The sequence below is a fragment of the Glandiceps talaboti genome, chromosome 14 (assembly GCF_964340395.1).
Source record: "Glandiceps talaboti chromosome 14, keGlaTala1.1, whole genome shotgun sequence".
Lineage (NCBI taxonomy): Eukaryota > Metazoa > Hemichordata > Enteropneusta > Spengelidae > Glandiceps > Glandiceps talaboti.
In genome coordinates, this window is record NC_135562.1 from 15,280,072 (window position 1) to 15,300,553 (window position 20,482).

At 36.1% G+C, this 20,482-nt stretch overlaps 3 protein-coding genes across 3 annotated transcripts; 2 read left to right on the top strand and 1 right to left on the bottom strand.

The window, feature by feature from the left end:
• Window positions 1-2,734: 2,734 nt before the first annotated feature.
• On the bottom strand, window positions 2,735-7,653 carry LOC144445811 (rRNA-processing protein UTP23 homolog). Its single transcript, XM_078135451.1, has 3 exons — window positions 7,182-7,653; window positions 5,577-5,765; window positions 2,735-3,686 (listed from the first exon to the last, which is right to left on the bottom strand). The coding sequence occupies exons 1-3, from the start codon at window positions 7,353-7,355 to the stop codon at window positions 3,318-3,320; spliced, it is 732 nt and encodes a 243-aa protein (XP_077991577.1). The 5' UTR covers window positions 7,356-7,653; the 3' UTR covers window positions 2,735-3,317.
• Window positions 7,654-8,066: 413 nt separating this feature from the next.
• LOC144445543 (eukaryotic translation initiation factor 3 subunit H-like) lies at window positions 8,067-16,002 on the top strand. Its single transcript, XM_078135140.1, has 7 exons — window positions 8,067-8,129; window positions 9,951-10,107; window positions 11,182-11,349; window positions 12,447-12,546; window positions 13,637-13,783; window positions 14,516-14,651; window positions 14,914-16,002. Exons 1-7 carry the CDS (start codon window positions 8,079-8,081, stop codon window positions 15,127-15,129), a joined length of 975 nt encoding a protein of 324 aa, XP_077991266.1. The 5' UTR covers window positions 8,067-8,078; the 3' UTR covers window positions 15,130-16,002.
• Window positions 16,003-17,802: 1,800 nt separating this feature from the next.
• LOC144445308 (uncharacterized) lies at window positions 17,803-20,427 on the top strand. The gene is made up of 5 exons (XM_078134848.1): window positions 17,803-17,962; window positions 18,178-18,349; window positions 18,857-18,989; window positions 19,109-19,219; window positions 20,011-20,427. Exons 1-5 carry the CDS (start codon window positions 17,803-17,805, stop codon window positions 20,425-20,427), a joined length of 993 nt encoding a protein of 330 aa, XP_077990974.1.
• The last annotated feature ends 55 nt before the right edge of the window (window positions 20,428-20,482 follow it).

The following is a 20,482-nucleotide window of genomic DNA, read 5'->3' on the forward strand; positions in this document are numbered from 1 at the left end:
TCACCTAGCCCATCGGGCTTATTAGTCACTATAAAATTGAATACCTAGTAGAATCAACAGTGAAATAAAAAGTGGGATTCGTCCTCAATTTTAATCTGTATTACAAAACACACAGCGGCGAGCTTGAAACACCTCACCTCTAAAACGACCTGTTTCGATCCTGAGTGGAGGAATTTGAGTGGATAACTGATAGTTATAGTACACATCAGAGAACATGTACTGTTTTTATTTGGACAGTTTTGGTTAACCTGTCTGTTATTTTGTCCGAGGCACAGCTGAGGACTAAATAACTGATGGGTTAACCAAAACTGTTTGAATAAAAACTGTTAATGTCCGAGGACGTGTACTATAACGACGTTATACTTAGAGTTTGACGAGTTTTTAGGTTTTTCACCAGAAAGTCAACCTAGGTATCTGAGCTCTGTTATGTAACCTCTCACCATTGTTATGTTAATTACAAAATTCGCTATAGAAATCCCATCCAGCATTTCTCGGCTAAATAATCTGAATTTCCCCCAAACGTTTAGCGTGAAATCCATGAACCCAGAAGGATTCGTTCTGTATCAAAACGACAGTCCCAAATCAAGCAGTATTTCCATTTTCCTCATCCACAGTTCTTATTAACCCTGTAAACATACGCATTGTCAAGTCAATGAACAAATGATATCTGGAGATGATATCTATCTCACTTTGTAGTGAAGTAGTTAGAGAACGTACCTTTGGATAGATGAATAGGTACATAACTAGAGGTACTGTGTTTGAGACCCATTTAGGTAAAGTCGATTTTTTACAAACACTTTACTGAGAGACAGGTGCAAAATTAGGTGCGGTAGCACATGTTGATTGCATTTGAACAGTGACAAGGTAGGGAGTGGGCCATAGCCAGTTACATTCATGGATTAACGGTATGCGGATACTTCCTTTGTGTCTGATTAAATAAACATAGTGTCCGATTAACTAAAAGAAATGTATGATTAACTAAAAAAAAAGTGTTCAATTAACTTAAAGTGTACGATTAACTAAAAATAGTGTACAATTAACTGAAAAAAAGTGTACAATTAACTAAAAAAAGTGTACGATTAACTAAAAAAGTGTCCGCTAAATGAAATTAGGAGCACAGTTGAAACAATGGCGATGAGTTGGAAAGGAGTACAACAATTTTAAAACAAGTTTCAAATTCAGTGAAAATAACATAATGTCTAATTTTTGTCAATTGTTTTTTTCAGGGTTGTTGGCCCAAAGCCAGGCTTTTTCTTATTGTTGTAGTTGCCTTAATAATGGACAGCAAGTTGTTAAAATAAAATGAATAATAAATGAAAAGAATTTCCCATACTGTTGTCAGAAATTTTGAAATATTGTGTTCATGTGTGCATGTCTTGTGTGTGTGCGTAGTATTTCTTAAAGACAGCACTTGTCTGTGCGTGTGTGCATGCATGCGTGTGTGTGTGTGTGTGTGTGTGTGCATGCCATAGTATTTCTTAAAGACAGTAATTATCTAACATAACCTTTCCACAAAGGATACATGTATTATGGTAACGTGTGAGAATGAACAAAATCACGACAAAACAGAGAAAATATGGGTATTACTATGTCTAGATATATTTTGCCAACAAATCAGCTCTCTAGTTATTCTAAGTGGAGGTTGCTATTATTTGTTGTTCTCATATGATTTAATATGGGGTTGCGCACACCCAGAATTTTATAAACAAAAACAATTTATGGTAAATTAAATGTGTCTGTGATCACTAAAAAGAATTATGGATATTCTCAGTAAATCTTCAAAATTTCCCCCTAAGGGCATATAAAGTCAAATATTTTCACCCATTCCTAGGGGGAAAATTGAGCACATGTAGTTCCCTTAAGGACCTTCCCCCTATTGTAGCTCCTGGGGTTAAAATACCTTAAGGGGAAATTTTTGGAGGGCTAGAAAGTATATATCTTTTGTTATTTATTTAAATATTATATAAATGTCGATATCTGTAATGACTACCTAAATGTTAGTTAACTGAACAGTAACATTATGAATTATTCTTTTCCTTATGATTTTACAAGCAAATAAATAAAATTTCCCCCTATGGTTGACTTTTTTGGCATTTCCCCCTATGGTTGAATCTAGGTATATATATATATATATATATATATATATATGTCTGCAAGTAAGTGCAACATTTGATAATATGTACGAGTGTAAGTACGCGTGCACTGCAAGTGTGAACAGAGAGGGGGTTTCCTCGACCAGTGTGTGTTCCACGGTGAGGGGCTCCATGACAGCAGTGCAAGCAGTGCAAATCGTGTAACACACTCATTTATTTTTTTCCCCGTTCAAAGAGAATCTCAGATGACAGCACCTGTCAACTACCAACATCACCTTGTGACAAACACACCCCATAGAAATATAATGGACAAATCTTAAGTAAGTCTCTCTCCATGACCACACATGGAGATTTTTTTTTTTAAACAGATCTCTCAACAAGACTCACTGACATACAGCATATAAATGTTATGCGTTTTTTCACTTTTTCATGGCAACTATAGATCGGTCGGTTGATTTTTTTTTAAAAGTAAAACAAATAAAAAATCACCTTCATGTTTCTCTGCCTCTCCTTTTCCTCCTCTCTATCTTCTTTTTATTGGATTCCTAGTAACAAACCCTTTCCCTGCTTCTCTACACAACTGACATGTAAAATGTTCTCAGCCCCCCCCCCCCCCCCACCACTTATATAACTTCCGTCATAAAAGTACATGTAATGCTCTGTTCATACACAAGTGTAATTGCTGCCGCTATGACTGTAGCTGATGTTGACAGTCCAGACACTTGCTTGTTCTGCCAGAGAGGGTACTGTGTGACAAAATATTAAGGGCAGGCAAAAAAAAACAATTTGATGCCGCAGCTGAAAATTTGAGTCGGTCAGGTAATGGGAAACAGAAGAACAAATAGGATTACCCTAATCTATCTTAGTTAGCTTAAAGCTAAGGTTTCCACTGTTGTATCTAAATACAATATACACTGTTGTTTCCACTGTCCATTCCCTTCTTGAAGCTTGATTAATTTTTCATTGTAAGTTATCGATCTTCAAAATAATATTCCATGGCTACTCTCTCGAGTCAAAGTGAATCTGAATAGTCAGAGCATCTCAATGTTAATCATTTTATTCAAAATAGAGAAATAAATACACTGTTTGTATCTATTCCCTTGTTGCACCTTGATTATTTTTCATTGTAAACTTGTCACACTTTCTGTAATACTAATATTCCAAAACTGCTCCGTCAAAGTCAAAATTAAAAAAATTCAATGATATCAGTTGTTTCCTGTATTGCTAAGTACTATCCTGTTTAACATGTCCACCAATGTGAACTCTTTTATGTCGCTTCCTTTTCCTTTTCCCTTCTGTTTTCCGACCATCCTCTGGATTGTGCTTAACTTTCTTTTTCTTACAAGACAGAGGATTAGGTCCCCCTTTTCTTTTCCTCTTTTTCCGTTTTACTGGTTCCTCTATCCCCGCTGCTTTTTTCAGTTTATCGATTGTCTCCTTTTCTTGCTCTGATGGTTTCACTTTGGCGTCGATTATAGCCTCGGCAGCCTTTGTGCTGTTGATAGATGGCTTCTCTAGGACTATCGCATTAAAGTTGATGTACAGTAAAGGTACACCAGCAATGTGTTGTACTCTCTTAGTCAACTCTGGGTCCTAAGATAGATAAAAAAAAAGATCACACGGTCAGTGGTGGAAAGTTTTACCCAGGTCTAGAGACCATCCTCTCTTTAAGTGTTACTATGCGGATATAATTACTCTGGGATTCAAGGCTTCTGTTTACTAAAATAGACACAAACTAAAACTATTGTCGCACTATGCTGATACAACAGTGATAAGATATTGAATGGACATGGGTTAATTATAGTCTCAGTAGGGTGGCTCTCTGAAAGCTAGTTCCATAAACTTACACTGTACTGTTTTAAGACTTCCAATGTTTACACTATCTTGACCACATGGTGATTAGAATCACACAACAGAGGAACCGCTATCGTTGTGTAATCTACTACATCGAACAATAGTTTTACTTTTGTCTATCTTAATAAACCAAAGGTTGGATTATCCAAAGTCGTAATAGAAGCTGGTATCATGCAAGTCTACCAGGCACAAGTTTGCCTGATGTCATAACTTGGTGATCACCTGATCCAAGACAAATTCACATTCTATCTAACAAAACTGGTATACTATTTTGCAAGGACAAGATGTTCTCCACTGTTCTACAGTCTCGTTCTAAATAAATTTTACTCTTCACAGCCGACACATCCCCAATGTAATAGTTGAAAATAACACAGAAAGTCTGACTGTTAAAGGAAAAGTCCAGTTTGACCCTACACTCTTGTGTTTGACACTACACTCTTGACAGAAAATGTGGTAAATGTGATGTCATTTCCTGCAACGGTTTCCCCGGCACACACTTGTAGAAAATCCACGATGTTGCCAAACATATGTAAGTGAAGCAGGACTTCTTTACAAGTTGAGGAAGTTACCAGGGTGATATTTTATCACCTAAATCATCTGTAAACTGATAGCAGTAATCAATACAAGTGTAGTAAAGACAGAAATAAGACTGACTGGACTTTTCCTTAAGTTGTAATCAATACAAGTGTACTAAAGACAGAAATAAGTCTGACTGGACTTTTCCTTTAAGTTGATAGCAGTAATCAATACAAGTGTACTAAAGTCAGAAATAAGTCTGACTGGACTTTTCCTTTAAGTTGATAGCAGTAATCAATACAAGTGTACTAAAGACAAAAATATGTCTGACTGGACTTTTACTTTAAGTTGATAGCAGTAATCAATACAAGTGTACTAAAGGCAGAAATAAGTCTGACTGGACTTTTCCTTTAAGTTGATAGCAGTAATCAATACAAGTGTACTAAAGGTAGAAATTTATGTAAGTCTGACTGGACTTTTCCTTTAAGTTGATAGCAGTAATCAATACAAGTGTACTAAAGGCAGAAATAAGTCTGACTGGACTTTTCCTTTAAGTTGATAGCAGTAATCAATACAAGTGTACTAAAGGTAGAAATTTATATAAGTCTGACTGGACTTTTCCTTTAAGTTGATAGCAGTAATCAATACAAGTGTACTAAAGGTAGAAATAAGTCTGACTGGACTTTTCCTTTAAGTTGATAGCAGTAATCAATACAAGTATACTGAAGGCAGAAATAAATCTGACTGGACTTTTCCTTTAAGTTGATATCAGTAATCAATACATGTACAAGTGTACTAAAGTCAGAAATAAGTCTGACTGGACTTTTCCTTTAAGTTGATAGCAGTAATCAATACATGTACAAGTGTACTGAAGGCAGAAATAAGTCTGACTGGACTTTTCCTTTAAGTTGATAGCAGTAATCAATACAAGTGTACTAAAGGTAGAAATAAGTCTGATTGGACTTTTCCTTTAAGTTGATAGCAGTAATCAATACAAGTGTACTAAAGGTAGAAATGTCTGACTGGACTTTTCCTTTAAGTTGATAGCAGTAATCAATACAAGTGTACTAAAGGCAGAAATAAGTCTGACTGGATTCTTTTCAATACACTGACCTGTGTTGCAATGAAGTATCTATTGCTGTTATCTTTGCCAACCATACTAAGCAGACACTCCTTGGCTGTTACTGGGCTATTTTTATGACCACACATTCTGGGTTTAAATCTCTTCAGAATCAACATTGCTCCGTATGCAGCACTACCCAGTGATTCTGCCTCGTGTATACAACATTGAGTTGTCAAGAGCTGAAAATAAAAAAATGTATTTAAATGTTGAGAACATAATATAAATTTTTAATGCTGAAACTGTTCTTCTACATGTATCATCTCGTTTGTGGGAATGCACTGTGGCTAAGAAGAATTAATTGTGGCTAACACTAAAAGAAAATTTGGAGTGTTTTGCCACAGATTTACTGTATGTTAGACTGTAAGATACATTGTGACATTTCACCCTCACAGCCTCCTCTCGTAGGGGTTGGATGATGTGTGAGGGTGCCCCATCACAGCGTACCTTACAGACTAATTGTATGGGTGATATATTAAAAACCCTAGCACTAACACTGGTTGAGAGTATGAGATAGTGTATTGTTACCCTGTTTGGTCTATAAGAGAATTTGGGCTGAGAATAAAGTAGTGGATACAGGAAGAACAAAGAGTTTCATAATACTTTTATTAAGTATTAATTTTTTGTATTTACCATTGAATTGAAAATATATGCATATCTTCAAATGAACTCAAAGGCTGAGAATTTTGTTTGTTGCATTATAGACGTAGACACTGTCTATGGTTGCATAGATACAAAAGTTTGCATAATGTGTGTCCAAATTAGAATGTGTACTTGTTATCTGAGTATCTGAGTACATAAGTATCTATGTGCCCCACCCCCACCCCCTCCCCACCCAGTAAAGGGTGAGATATGTTAATAGTGTCATGCTGTGAACTCCACGGGTATAACTTAAGTAGTACACATATTAAAGCAAAAAACAATGTGGCAGATTAAAATAAGGTGGCAAAAACATGGATTTATTATGACACCCATAGATCAATGGTAGAACTGACATCTGATGGGACATTCAATTAAAGTAATGACCATGGAAGTACATTTGTACACGTGGTACTTTCATGTATTGACTGAGATTGTACTTAAGTACTGCTATGGTTAATGAAGCCATTATACCTCCATGCTGCTATCTACTAAAGTAAAATGTATTTTGCAATACTGCGGTATGGAACAAATTTCCAGCCAATGTGGTATCATCATCAACTGTACAGGTGTTTGAAAGTCGTCTAGATAAGCTATGGGAAAACCAACCCTTGTATTATGATTATAAGGAAAACACTATTAACATTTCACTATATAGTCATTATAGAGACTGTGGTAAAGAGGAACCTCATGACTAAGTTAGTACAGAGCTGACAGTAGAGGCCAGATAGTCCTAAACTCAGAATGAATCTATGAATGTGGTAGACTTTTCTTTTACGTTCTTTCAGTGATTGGAAAACAAAATCTAAAAATCTCAATCCACACGGATTCCAGGCTAGTCCCTTCATGACATATTTTACAGCAGTTTGCCATCTACTAGTATGAGATGACAAATGAAGGATAATACGAGAATATCTGGAAATCTTATACACTCTGACCATATCAACATTAAGACCTACCTGTACGTCACCACCAATATACTTGGGTAGCTGTTCTTTGATATTAATTTTGTACTGCAAAGCTGCCCTAGTAAATGTCCCATCCATCAAAATTTGATGTGGTTCTCGAAAGCTAAAATTATGACGATAGAAATTAAGGTTCCTCCTAGCGTGTTTGTAACGTTTGATTTTCATGGTTATACGAAGTGTCAGGGAACTGTTACCATGGTATTCAAGTACTCGGGTGGAGAACGACACTCGTACACGTCGTCCGTCTAAAACAAGAGTGTACACACGTGTTCGAACCAGCTATTCGCTCGATGTCCCTTTCCAATCCTGTGTACTTGGATATCACCTATTCCCCGACTCTATGCTCTGTGCATCAGTCTCATTTTGCTCTGGAATAAAACAAAAAGGTTAAATATACACAGGCTATGTCTTCATAAGTAACAAATAGCGAAGACGCAAGGTACAAGAACCCAGACCATGGACGCTGACATGTTGGAAAGTGGCATGCTGGGTAATTACAACAGCCAATATTTTGCATACGTGCTTGTCGCAGTTATTACTCGCAGGAAAAGCTTGAAACAGTTTCCCGGGTGTGAGAATGACGCTATCGTGCCATTTATCACACAATAATGGTAGAAATATGGATGAAATTGGGGAATACAATTATGTTCTCACTTCACCGAAGATGGCGCACTTTTAGAGACAACCTCGTTCATGTGTTATTTTGAATAATATTTAATTTTTTTCCTTCTAATGTTACGATGACACAATGAAATTTTACTTTCTGGGAAGTCCTCTATATAATAAATATTTATGAAGTCAAACTCCACATGTTCGATAAAGCGGACACATATGTTCACTATAATACTTTTGAACGAGGTTCAGTTCATGTGAAAAAAATTTCTCAAGATGGCGGCTAGTGGAGTTTCACCGGTGGCACGTGTACAGATTGACGGCTTGGTAAGTCGTTTACTTTACATCGTAAGACCGTTACACCCATTTATGTAATCCACGGGATTTCTTTATTACGTTTCATATGAAGTCGATGTGCTACATGGGTGAATTTCGCTGGGTTTTTATTTTATACGTACGGCGTCCAATAGCAGTGCACATGATCGCATGAAGAAGTCTGTTCCGTATGGCACGGTATGGAGTTGTACTGTTGTCGAGGGACAGCCTTTTATACACACTTCGTAATAGTACATCGTTTTCTTTTGCAATGGGTTGGTTTCATATGCTAAATATTTGTGTCAATGTCATAATCAAGGTTTAGAAATATATAAAACCACTGTAATGTTATAATTAAGGGTACCATACATGTAGAACATTGGACCACCCAGTATTTTGAGTTTTGACATTGTGACATTGATTTTAGTCATCTTCACGTCAGTGAGTCTAACACAGTGTGCCTTCTAATTTATACAAATGACAGCCAAATTTTCTTGTGGATTTCTTGTGAGTCATGTCACCACATAGTAAGAGATAGGGGAACACCAAATTTTGATGCGTTACTAGAATTTAGAAATAGATTAGTGTCAAATTAGCTTAGCGAGCACACTGGTCTATCACCACTCTAGACTCTGTCACAGCTCTGGGAGCTTCATATTACTGTATAATTAAAGCTAAACTAATTATTTTGTATGTACCGATACCATCTACGTAACATACTCTATCATAACTCTATCATGGTCAGTATTCGAGTATGGTTATATAGCTGGTATCGGTACGTACAAAATAATTCGTTTAGCTTTCATTTTAGTAAAACGAAGCTCCGAGGACTGTGAGAGAGTCTATCACCACCTCAGATAAAATAAGCCGTTAACAGTACATGTCTTTCTGAGGATAGATAGATAATGTACACTAAAGTAAATCCCTAACACCAACATGAATGCAGTTGTGTCTGTCAACCGTTCTACATTCTACATTTTAGATATATATTGTGATGACATGACAACAACAAACTTCAATGATAAAAAGAATAAAGTATTATGAGAGAAGAACCCATTTCTCAATCGATTAAAAAGGTCACATTTAGTTCATTCCTTATACATTTGTACAGGGCCTGTGTCACTGCAGTGACAACATATCTAACTGTGGTGACAGTCAACAAAATATCACATCTTCATGTTTGCAACAGTTTTCACAAAACATTGTTCTAGCAAAGACAGATCAATGAAATAACTGCAACTTGTATTTGATGGGATGGGTGTTGTTTTCAGCAAATAGAATTGCCTGGATCATGGATGTCACATGATCAAAAATTATTAAAATTTGAAACTGACATAAAATGTCAGCACAGAATGGTATTGATTCATATTCATCTCCAAAGAAAAATTGACAGAATATTTACAAGTGAGACATCGACACTTTTATATATGATGTAAACCATGATGAAAATTGTAGCAATCTTATCACATCACTCCAATCGATGCAGTGTAAAAACACAATAAACACATTAAAATACTACCGGAAATCCAGCACTGTATATCACATTAGAAGTAAAAAATTTTTAATCAACTTATCAACATCTTAATAGTAAATACATGTACAGAACGTGTTATCATGAAAGGCATAAACAATTTCAAAATTTGGTTAAAAGTGTGAGAATGAAGTTCAGTAATCATATTGACGCCAGACACCCTCCCTCGAATTAAGTTTATTTATTGAGCTTGTGCGTTACATCACGCAATCATCCCTTTGTACAGTTATCATTTGAAGAAGCCCGATAGGACAACATGACATTCAAATGTATCTTACATTCTAGTATCTATTTGTTTACAGGTAATTCTAAAGATTATCAAACACTGTGAGGAGGAAGGTACAGGAGGTACAGAACTTGTACAAGGTGTATTATTAGGATTAGTGGTTGAAAACACTCTAGAAATCACTAATTGTTTTCCCTTCCCCAGACACACAGATGATGAAGACTTTGATGAAGGTAAACAACCTCAGTGCTGTTAATCAAACTTTAAAGTATCCGTATAGATGAGGATTTGGTATTTTACTATTTTGGATTTTTAATTTATAAAACAATTTATCATGGCTTCCTTCTTGAAAAAATAATGTGAAGCAATATAGGCCAATTCCTTGTTTTGTAACTCAATGAATTGCAAAAGATTAATAAATGTGTAAAATGTTTGTGATTGTATGTACAATAACAAACTTTTAACACATTTTTGAGCGTTTTGTAATTTACTGAGTTACAAACATGGACTTGGTCTATGTTGTTTCACATTGATTTTTCAAGTAGAAAGCCATGATAAAATTGTTTTATAAATTAAAAATCCAAAATAGTAAAATACCAAATCCTCACTCATTGGCTACTTTAAACAATGAAGTACTCAGACATATAGATACAAAGTATTTGTTCTTATGTAAAGTGTTGTCTCCGCTACAGAGAAAGCACAGTTTTAACCACCATACTTTGCAGGTTTCTGTAATGCTTCCAAAAGTGCTCTACCATCCCTGAGTTTTAGTAATGACCAGTGCTATAATAATACTTTCACTTGAAATGAAATGACTGATTCCAGTGTCATTGTGTTGAATATAAACATGCCAGACTTCAATAATGGTAAATGATCCATATTTTCTGTTCAAAGACAATAACTTGGATTGTACATAGTATAATTAGATATTATTCCCCAATATTTTTCTTTGTTCAGCCAAGGAAAATATGAGTGACCGAAGTGGCGGGCCCTCTAGTGACTCTTAGTGACAACCCTTAGGTCATGAGTATTTTCCAGCTGAATGGAGACAAATATTGGGGAATAAATTAACATAATTATACCATCTTCAGTAATATAAAAAACATCGGAGAAAGTAATGGCAATTTTGAGTGTTTTGACTAGTATTTCGAACACTGCAGAACCAGTGATGTAGACACATGTTGTCATGACGTAGACACGCATTGTGATGTAGAACGACCAGAGTATATATTCCTCTTCTTTTTTTTTAATCCGGCTGGTGTGTGGTATAATGATTGACTAAATCTCTGCTTGTCTTTATTTTTTAGTCCATTACCAGATGGAGATGATGAGAAATCTACGTCATGTCAATATTGATCATCTACACGTTGGATGGTACCAGTCTACCATGCATGGATCATTCCTCAATAAAGCATTACTTGACTCACAGTTCAACTACCAACATTCAATAGAAGAATCAGTTGTTCTTATATATGGTTAGTAGTAATACTGTTGGGGGGGGGGGGGGGGGGGGGGTTTGACTAATATTTAGGAATCTCAGTAACAGAGTGCAAAATCTGGTAAAACTTGCATTTCCATATAGCTTGTACCATAATTTTGGTAGGGACCCTGGTAACAGAGGGGAGGGGTTGGGATGGGGTAATCTGGTAAAACTTGTATATATACATTTCCATTCTTTTTGTACTACGATATTGAGGAACCCAGGTAAAAAAAAAGGGGGGGGGGGGGGGGGTCTGGTCGAACTTACATAGATTTTTGCACCTTGTACCATAATTTTGATGGGTAACCCTGGTAACAGAGTTGAGTAACCTGGTAAAACTTGTATATATATTTCCATACTCTCTAGCATTATTTTGGTGGGTAACCTTGGTAACTAAGAAGGACAAGATATCAAAAGTTGCATTGATTTCCATACCTTAATACAGTAATATGAATGGGTAACCCTGGTAACAGGGGAGGGAAATCTGGTAAAATTTGCATAGATTTCTATAATTCATGCAATACTGTAATTTTGGTAGGGAATCCTAATAAAAAAAAAACCTGGGAGACTAAGATAAATTTTCCTACTTCACAAAAATATTCACTCTCTCTCTCAGCCCTGACTGGCTTCACTAAATTGTCTGTTTTTTGCATTTACTTGGGAGCAGCTATCGGCTTTAGCAACAAACACTATCTAGTCCTGAAGGTATCATTCACTGTCAAATTTATTTAAAAATACACAAACAGTGTGTGAATAAATTTGCATAAGAAAAAACCCTTGCTTATCTTATGTGAAGTCAACAAGAATGTTAGATGTCATCAAAGTATTTATAAAGAAAAATAGATTGCCCATTTCCAGTACGACATAAAAGTTCATGGGTACAGAAGTCAGAAGGCTTTTGAGAATCTATAAATTTTGAAATTCTCTATCTTCACATAGCTGTAGATGTTTTTGCTATAATTCCAGTTGAAATTTATTCTGGAGATGGGGTGCTGTTTACTGTACATTTAGTCAAGTTTTGTAAATTTGCTGACATAATGCATTAATTTGTTGTTACTATCCATTACAATTGTTGTCGTCATCCATTGACAGATCCAATCAAAACCAGTAGAGGAACTCTATGTTTAAGGGCATACAGACTAACTCCACTTATGATGCAGATGTACAAAGATGGTGACTTCACACCTGACAGGTAAATATCACAGAAAATACTAGTACGTTGTGTGTGTCGTTTCCGCCCTCAATGGTGTTAAGGTTGGTCGATCGATGAGGGGGCACATCAACACGGTGTACCTTACAGACCAATATCACCGTAGATACCAGTACATTCTGTCGCTCCGCCCTCAGTGGTCTTGGGGTTAACTGATGCATTGAAGGCACCCAATATTGCGTACCTTAGAGACCAATATCACAGAAGTATGATTTTGAATTTTTGGATGCACACAAGATGTGATGCAGATAAATTTCTATCAAGAATGTGGGAGCACTATAAACTATTTCAAGGAGGTAAATGGTGCACACTCTAAAAAGTGGTAACTGAAATGGGAGACATAAATTGTAACATAAATGGAAGAAATGTTGCATTGAATTACACATTTGTATAGTCTTTCATACGTGTTGGTTCTGTGCATTGCATACCAAATCAATACAAGATATCATTACTGTTTCTACCAGTGCTCACACTCCTTGGTGATAGATTAGGTACATTTTTGTACAAAGTCATTCATCTGACAAACAGAAAACATAGCAGCCAGTTATCTACATTTGTATAAATACACCTAATAAAAAAAATCAATAATTTACAAATTCAGCTTATAAATAATATGACTCTGGTAATCCAGCCTTCAGTTTACTAAGATAGGCACAAATTAAAACTACTGTTCTTCAATGGGGTAGATTACACAAGTGGATGATGACAGTTCCTCTGTTATGTGATTCTAATCACCCTGTGATCAAGATAGTGTAAACATTGGGAGTCCCAAAACAGTACACTGCAAGTTCATGGAACTCTGTCAATAAAACTCTGCTGACGCCTCCCTACTGAGACTATAATTAAACCAACATCCATTCAATAGCTTATCACTGTTGTATCAACATATTGCGACAATAGTTTTAGTTTGTGTCTATCTTAGTAAACTGAAGGTTCAGTCAGCAGAGTAATACCAACAAGTTGCACCACTGTTTTCTAGTACAAAAATAGTTGGCGATCTATTTTGGATCTATTTTGATCTGTTGGATTAAAAAGTGTCTAAAGTGAAAATCTTGATATTTTTCCCCTACAGTATAAGGAAGGCAAATCTTAGCTTTGAAGAAATGTTTGAGGAGATTCCCATCGTTATCAGGAATTCACATCTGATAAATGCCATGTTATGTGAAGTGGAAACCAAAGCACCAATCCAGCCTGGAAACTTTCTCTCCTTAGCAACAGGGTAAGTGTACCTTAGCAACAAAGTGTTACTTACCAACAGGGTAGGTGTAAATACGCCTTCTTAACAACAAGAGAAGTGTAACTTCCTCTCATTGGACATGGCTGAGTGGTACAGCCTACCCAGTGAGACATGGTGGAATGGTACAGCCTACTCAGTGAGACATGGCTGAGTGGTACAACCTACCCAGTGAGACATGGCTGAGTGGTACAGCCTACTCAGTGAGATATGGTTGAATGGTACAGCCTACCCAGTGAGACATGTCTGAGTGGTACAGCCTACCCAGTCTACCCAGTGAGACATGTCTGAGTGGTACAGCCTACCCAGTGAGACATGGCTGAGTGGTACAGCCTACCCAGTAAGACATGTCTGAGTGGTACAGCCTACCCAGTGAGACATGTCTGAGTGGTACAGCCTACCCAGTGAAACATGGCTTAGTGGTACAACCTACCCAGTGAGACATGTCTGAGTGGTACAGCTGACCTAGTGAGACATGTCTGGGGGTGATACAGCCTACCCAGTGAGACATGGCTGAGTGGTACAGCCTACCCAGTGAGACATGGTTGAATGATACAGCCTACCCAGTGAGACATGGCTGAGTGGTACATCACTCACCCTGGCTTTGGTTCAATCACTGAAAAAGCTCCGACTACAGTAGGACTTGAACCTGTGAGCTCCTAACAAAAAACTTGTTAATCCTGAATATCAAATTATCTTACATTATTTTTACTATAGGTCAGTTCTTGAGAAGCAGCTTAGATTACTGATGGATTCTGTGGATGAAACGAATCAAGAAAACAACAAATATATGAATTATATGAGAAACAGTGTCAAACAGGACATGGCCAAACAACAACACAAATACAAGAGGGTAAGTTAACAACAAATACCTCCTTTAAAGATAAATATACCACCACCAGTAATATCAAAGAAAAACCAGGAAAAGTAATGGCAAGTTAGAACGTTTTGACTCATATTTTGAATACAGCAGAACCAGTGATGTAGGCATGTGTTGTCGTGTCACAGATGCACATTGTCACGATAAGAGTATATACTCCATATTTTTTGTTCAACTTGGCTTTCGCATGGTATGTCTTAATATTTAATCATATATTTGTATTTCCTTCCAACAGCAACAAGAGAATTCAGCTCGACAAGCAAGGGGAGAACCACCTCTTCCTGACGAAGATCTTACAAAGATATTCAAATCAATTCCTACTCCTTCAAGATTAGACGGATTATTAACATCTAGTCAAATCAAACATCATGCAAATGAGATCAATCAGTTTGCTTCACAGAGCTTTGGCAAGTTGTTCATGGCTGAAGCATTACAACCAAAATCAGAATAAAAAGAAAGTTTACTTCCAAGAACATTATGATGTATCCGAAGAAATGTATTCACGACAAATGGATGTTATGTAAATTTATACCGAATCCGCAACTTAATTTACATAACAAAAATTGATATTTAAATTTTGTCATACTCGTCCCAAATTTACATCATAAAAAATTGATATAAAAATTTTGTCATATTCACTAAAAATTGATATGTAAATGTTGTCATATTCACCCCAAATTTACATAACAATATGTCATAATTTCCACCATATCCATAACTGTATATGAATAGCAAAATCATAATGTAAATTTATGACATCATGTTTACAGGTAATAACTCAGTGAAATTGTCTACTCTGTCATGTCCATTGAAGAATTTTGAAAAAGATCAAATTCTAGAAAAAATATCTACCAAATGAAAGAATCTTATAAGACATGCTGTCTCAAAATCCAATTTTGTTTTAGTTTACCACAGTCTAGTCTAAAATTCTGTATACGGTAAAAATAACAATTTTTTGGAAAACCTTTTGTCACACTACTCTTGGCAGAATGTTTTCTTCAATCATAGACCAAAATCTTACTGAATTTTATCAAAAAGTTGGAGAAAATCAAGAATTTTTAAGAATAATTTTTTGGTTGCCAAAGTATTTATTTTGATACCCATTCAGTCCTTTAGTCAGAACTAATTTCATAACCCCAGTTAATATTGTACATGGAATTTTCCACAATTTCTGTCCAAGATTTGAAAATTATATCTCCCTGCCCCAATTCAAATTGTTTTTGTAAAGACTACATTGAAAATTAACGGAAAAGCAAAAGAGAATTTTTGCATTTAGAAAAAAGAGAAAAAGCAAAAATGACCATGGAGAGAATTTTTTTTCCGAAATAAACGACTGAATGGTTTAACCGAAAACATTCCTTTTTTGGTGTTAGTTTTATTGGTGAAAATGTTGTGGTAATGTATGTAAGAGTTCACTCAGTGTGTATGTACGCCAACGTAGAATCCAGTCATGTGGGGAGTTTAAATTTGCTCTCACTTTCCTCCTACCATGCCTGGCATTTCACTATAACAGTCCTATATTCACACCTAAAATTAGATTACAATTTCCTGCAATGTTGAATATGGTAATCATGTTTACATCATACCCCTCAGAATTGGTTCTAATCATGTGATGACGCCATTGACGTCATCTGACAGCGGAAAGAATTTAAAAAAATCCAGGAATAAATTAAGCCTGTTTTCTGGCATTTGCCTGATTGAAACATTAAGTCATTAGTGAAATGTCAGGCATGGTAGGGTTAAAGTGAGTTTTAGAGCAAAATCTGGATTGCACGCTATAGGGCTGGAGTAATCCCCCTAGTAAACGTTTTCTAATCCGTGCATATCACCATGTATATGTATATAGATCACTAACAACTTGCCATGCAAATAAAACATGGGTTTGTAGTGCATCATGAGGTAAATAAATGCACGATAGTACACACATGACCTCTCTCCTACGGGAAGTTGAAAGATCTCGAAACCGTCGCTGGCATGACATGCACAAATTTGAATATTAACACAACAACAACAAACCTGGGATATGGCGTTCAGGTATTTTATCTACGACGGACATATCTCAAACTTTCAGGCAAAATAAATGCATTATATTCATAAAACAATGAAATATTCGTCATAAATAGCTCAATTTCCCTGAAAGAATGGCATCGGTCGACTAACGATGGACGCATGCGCACTTGGACGCAGTCCACGGATATGGACATATCGGAGGTGAGAACTAAAGTAAACAAACATCCATGGCGCAAAGTTTGGCTGCAAAAACTAAAAGTCTCAGTATTTCTTCGGTATTTTTTTATCAGAAGAAATATTTGTCGACGATCTAATCGGTTGCCACTAGTACTGAGGTTGTGTTACATTGTGCGACATTCCACATTTCATGACAATCTGTACACATTGTTTGTTGAGATCTCGAGGAGGTGATGCATACCAATAAAATGTGAAAACATCACTTTTGCTGTGTTGATATAACAACTGAATATAAAATAAACAGAAACGAAAAAGATCACTAACATAAATCACTTTTAATCAACCGAAAACGTTTTACTGTAGTACTTTCAATCGACGATCTTGCCGTCACAGTTTTCGATTCATATCATTGGTCTGTTATGTTCTGCGTCTTGCGTGCTATGACCATGTTTGTCAAGAAGAACTTTTTAGGGCGTTCACATGGTAACTTTGTTCTGTTTCGGGAAAGATTCTAAGTTCGAAGCATTACCATAGTTCGTCAACTTCGCGTTTAGTTTATTAGTTCGAAGCAGTACGATAGTTCGTGAACATCGTGTTTAGTTTCAGTCCGTAAAATACAAACTGTGTCAGTATGTTCTCTCAGTTTATTTCGCGTTATGAAGGTGTACATGAATTGGATATCCACCAGTCTCAGTGTAAGCCTGGTAAGTAGACTTAAAATTATTACAAATACTTTGATTTTGAGATTTATAATACTGACAGCACATAGTGTACATTCTAAACACACAGCGTCTCCACATACCTAGTTACGTAGACCGGCTTACAGGTATATGCTAATTCCGGTTGTCTTTATCTGTCTTGTACAGAAGATAGGTATTTTCCAAGTCAAACTAAGTGGTTGAAGTGTGTGGACGTTGTGCTCGGGGTACCACGAAAAATGTCGTGTATCTTCAAACGGAACTCTTGGAAAACGTTGTGGTCCGCTGTCAAAAGCAAGTTTCGAACTCCTCAAGACGACGAAGGAGACGGAAGCAACAGTGATAGTAGTCTAAGAGTTAATGGTGGTGGCGATATTGTTGGTGGTTTGATACCTTCTGGTGAGTAAACGAATCTCGTGACTGTCTAAACAAACTTTGAGATCTTCACACACATTCCTTTAACACTTTCGTTTTCATCAAATGTTGGATAATACTAAACCAACTTCCATGATAGTAGAAATATTCCAATGAACTAAATGTTCAGGAAGTTTCGTCATCTGTGCCGATCAAGACGTCTCAGAATGACATTCATAATTTCTTTTTTCAATTTATAGATATAAACCTTGTCCCTTATGACAGTTGGGAAATGGTTGATGTGATTTACAGAGGTAAATTTACTTCTGTACATAAAGTAAAATATGAAGACAAATTTGTGGCGATGAAACACATCAAACTTGGTCATGAGTTGAAACTAAGTGATATTCATAACGAATTGACATTGTTAAGGTGAGTGAACATAAAATATTGCAGATCAATATGTATATCATAATCACTGGACGAAAAACATTTCCAATTTATTAATGTTAGTTTTTATATAATAATTTTCCACTCTTTGCTCAAAGCGCTTTGCAATTATTACCCCTGGAACGGAACTTTATAGGCACACCGTCCCTTTATACTTCCTCAATTCCCTGGAAAGCACTCATACAGTCCATTGCAGCGTATACAAACGCATGTGAATCAAAGAATTCAAATTGCCACCTCTATCCTACCAGGTCCCCATTTATACAACTGGGTTGACTAGGGCAAAACCCTGAGCTGCCCAAGGACTTTAACTATTCAGAAACAAAGGCAGCGATGAGGCTCAAAGCTGCAACCTACAGATTCAAAACCGTTCGGCGACCGACATGACACCTTGCTGGCTCTAAGAAATGTGCCATGCATATATCTACATATGTGCCTAAATTTGATTAAATCTTGTACAGTAATGGTTCATCATCATTCTCTCTTTAGGGATATCACTCGTGACGGAAATGACAAGTTTACCCATTTGTACGGAGCAGCTACCGACGTATTCACCGTATCTATATTTATGACGTATATTTCTGGTGAGAGTACATTAGGTGATGTCATCGAAGACTTACAGGTGAGTTGGTGACCTGTGACCTTATGACGTCATCATAATTCAATGGATATTGAATTTCATTTTCATGAGATGTGAAATGATAAATATGTATTTCAAGTTCCATTTTTTTCATCAAACAGGTTGATTACACTGACAGAATTCGGTTAGCCATTCAGCTTTGTCAGGCTTCCGACTACTTGCACAACAAACTTGGTATCGTCCATAACGACATCAAGCCACACAATATTCTGGTAAGTATACGATAAATAAACAATTCGTCAATAACAAATAACGGGTAAAATCAAAACTAAGCAAAATATTTGAAATATATTATATGTGTGTTTCCGATAACACGACCGAGCCTAGTTTAAGCTACAAATCATAAACAAGTTACTTCTCTTTCCTTGTAAATTTAAGATTCTTTTTGCATTCAAAGCCGACAAAATGGTGAAAAATTTACTTCAATTTCTGTGTAAATTTTCTTGCAAAGTACCATTTAATATCAATTTTAAGTCCTTTTTTTAGAGAGAAACCAGGTCTTTTCAAACTGTAACTTGAGTTATACAGAGTAGTCTGCATATATTATGTCTGTCTACTTCACCTAATTCGGTTCAACTTTTTTCGAATTCACATCTCATCAAACTGTCACAGAGGGAATTATCACCAACGCATATCTTGTCTCTAGTCCAAAGCGCAAAACAAACGTAAAATAAAATATCGACCTACCAATCCTATTTTCTGAAGTCATATTATCAGAAACGAACATTTTGTGTTGTTTTTGCTCAATTCGTTAAATAATTAACTCATTTTTGTTGTTGTAAATTTTGGGTACAATTGAGGCGTTATTTGGTTAGTAAAATAAGCGACCTTTCTGTTTAAAATGACTGCTAAACCATGATTAGCAATCGCGTAATGGTAACTCGAGAACTACTGTACATGTCAAATTGTCTATATTGACAGAAAACAGTGGGAAATACAGAAGAAAGACATGGTAATGTTTGAAGATTTGATCGAATAACATTCGTGTATTCACAATTTACAGGTTGATGGTGATAAATTGATGCTGTGTGATTTTGGATATTCTGGTTGCATTGGATCAACCGATAATGTTGGTAATGGAACAATGCAATACATGGCGCCTGAAGCTGTACTAATGAAGTGTGAAACTTTACAGCCATCGCTTGACGTATGGTCGATAGCTGCTACCGTTATTGAAATGTTTATAGACGACCTGCCATGGCCAGAAATTGACGACGACGACGATATTGAAGTCGAAATTGAATATTTACTCAAGAAATATCACAATGTACACCCCAGTGGATTGAACCAAATTGGTGGTTATACTTTGGTCGAGATACTACAGTCATGTTTCTATGCCCCTGACATGAGAGCAGGTCTGGGAGAAATAATCCCGAAATTTGAAAAGTTAATTCTCGAGTATGAGGATGAAATAGATTAATAGAATTATTTGTGTTTAAATTTTGAAAGACTTTATTGTAGTTAAGGTATTAAAA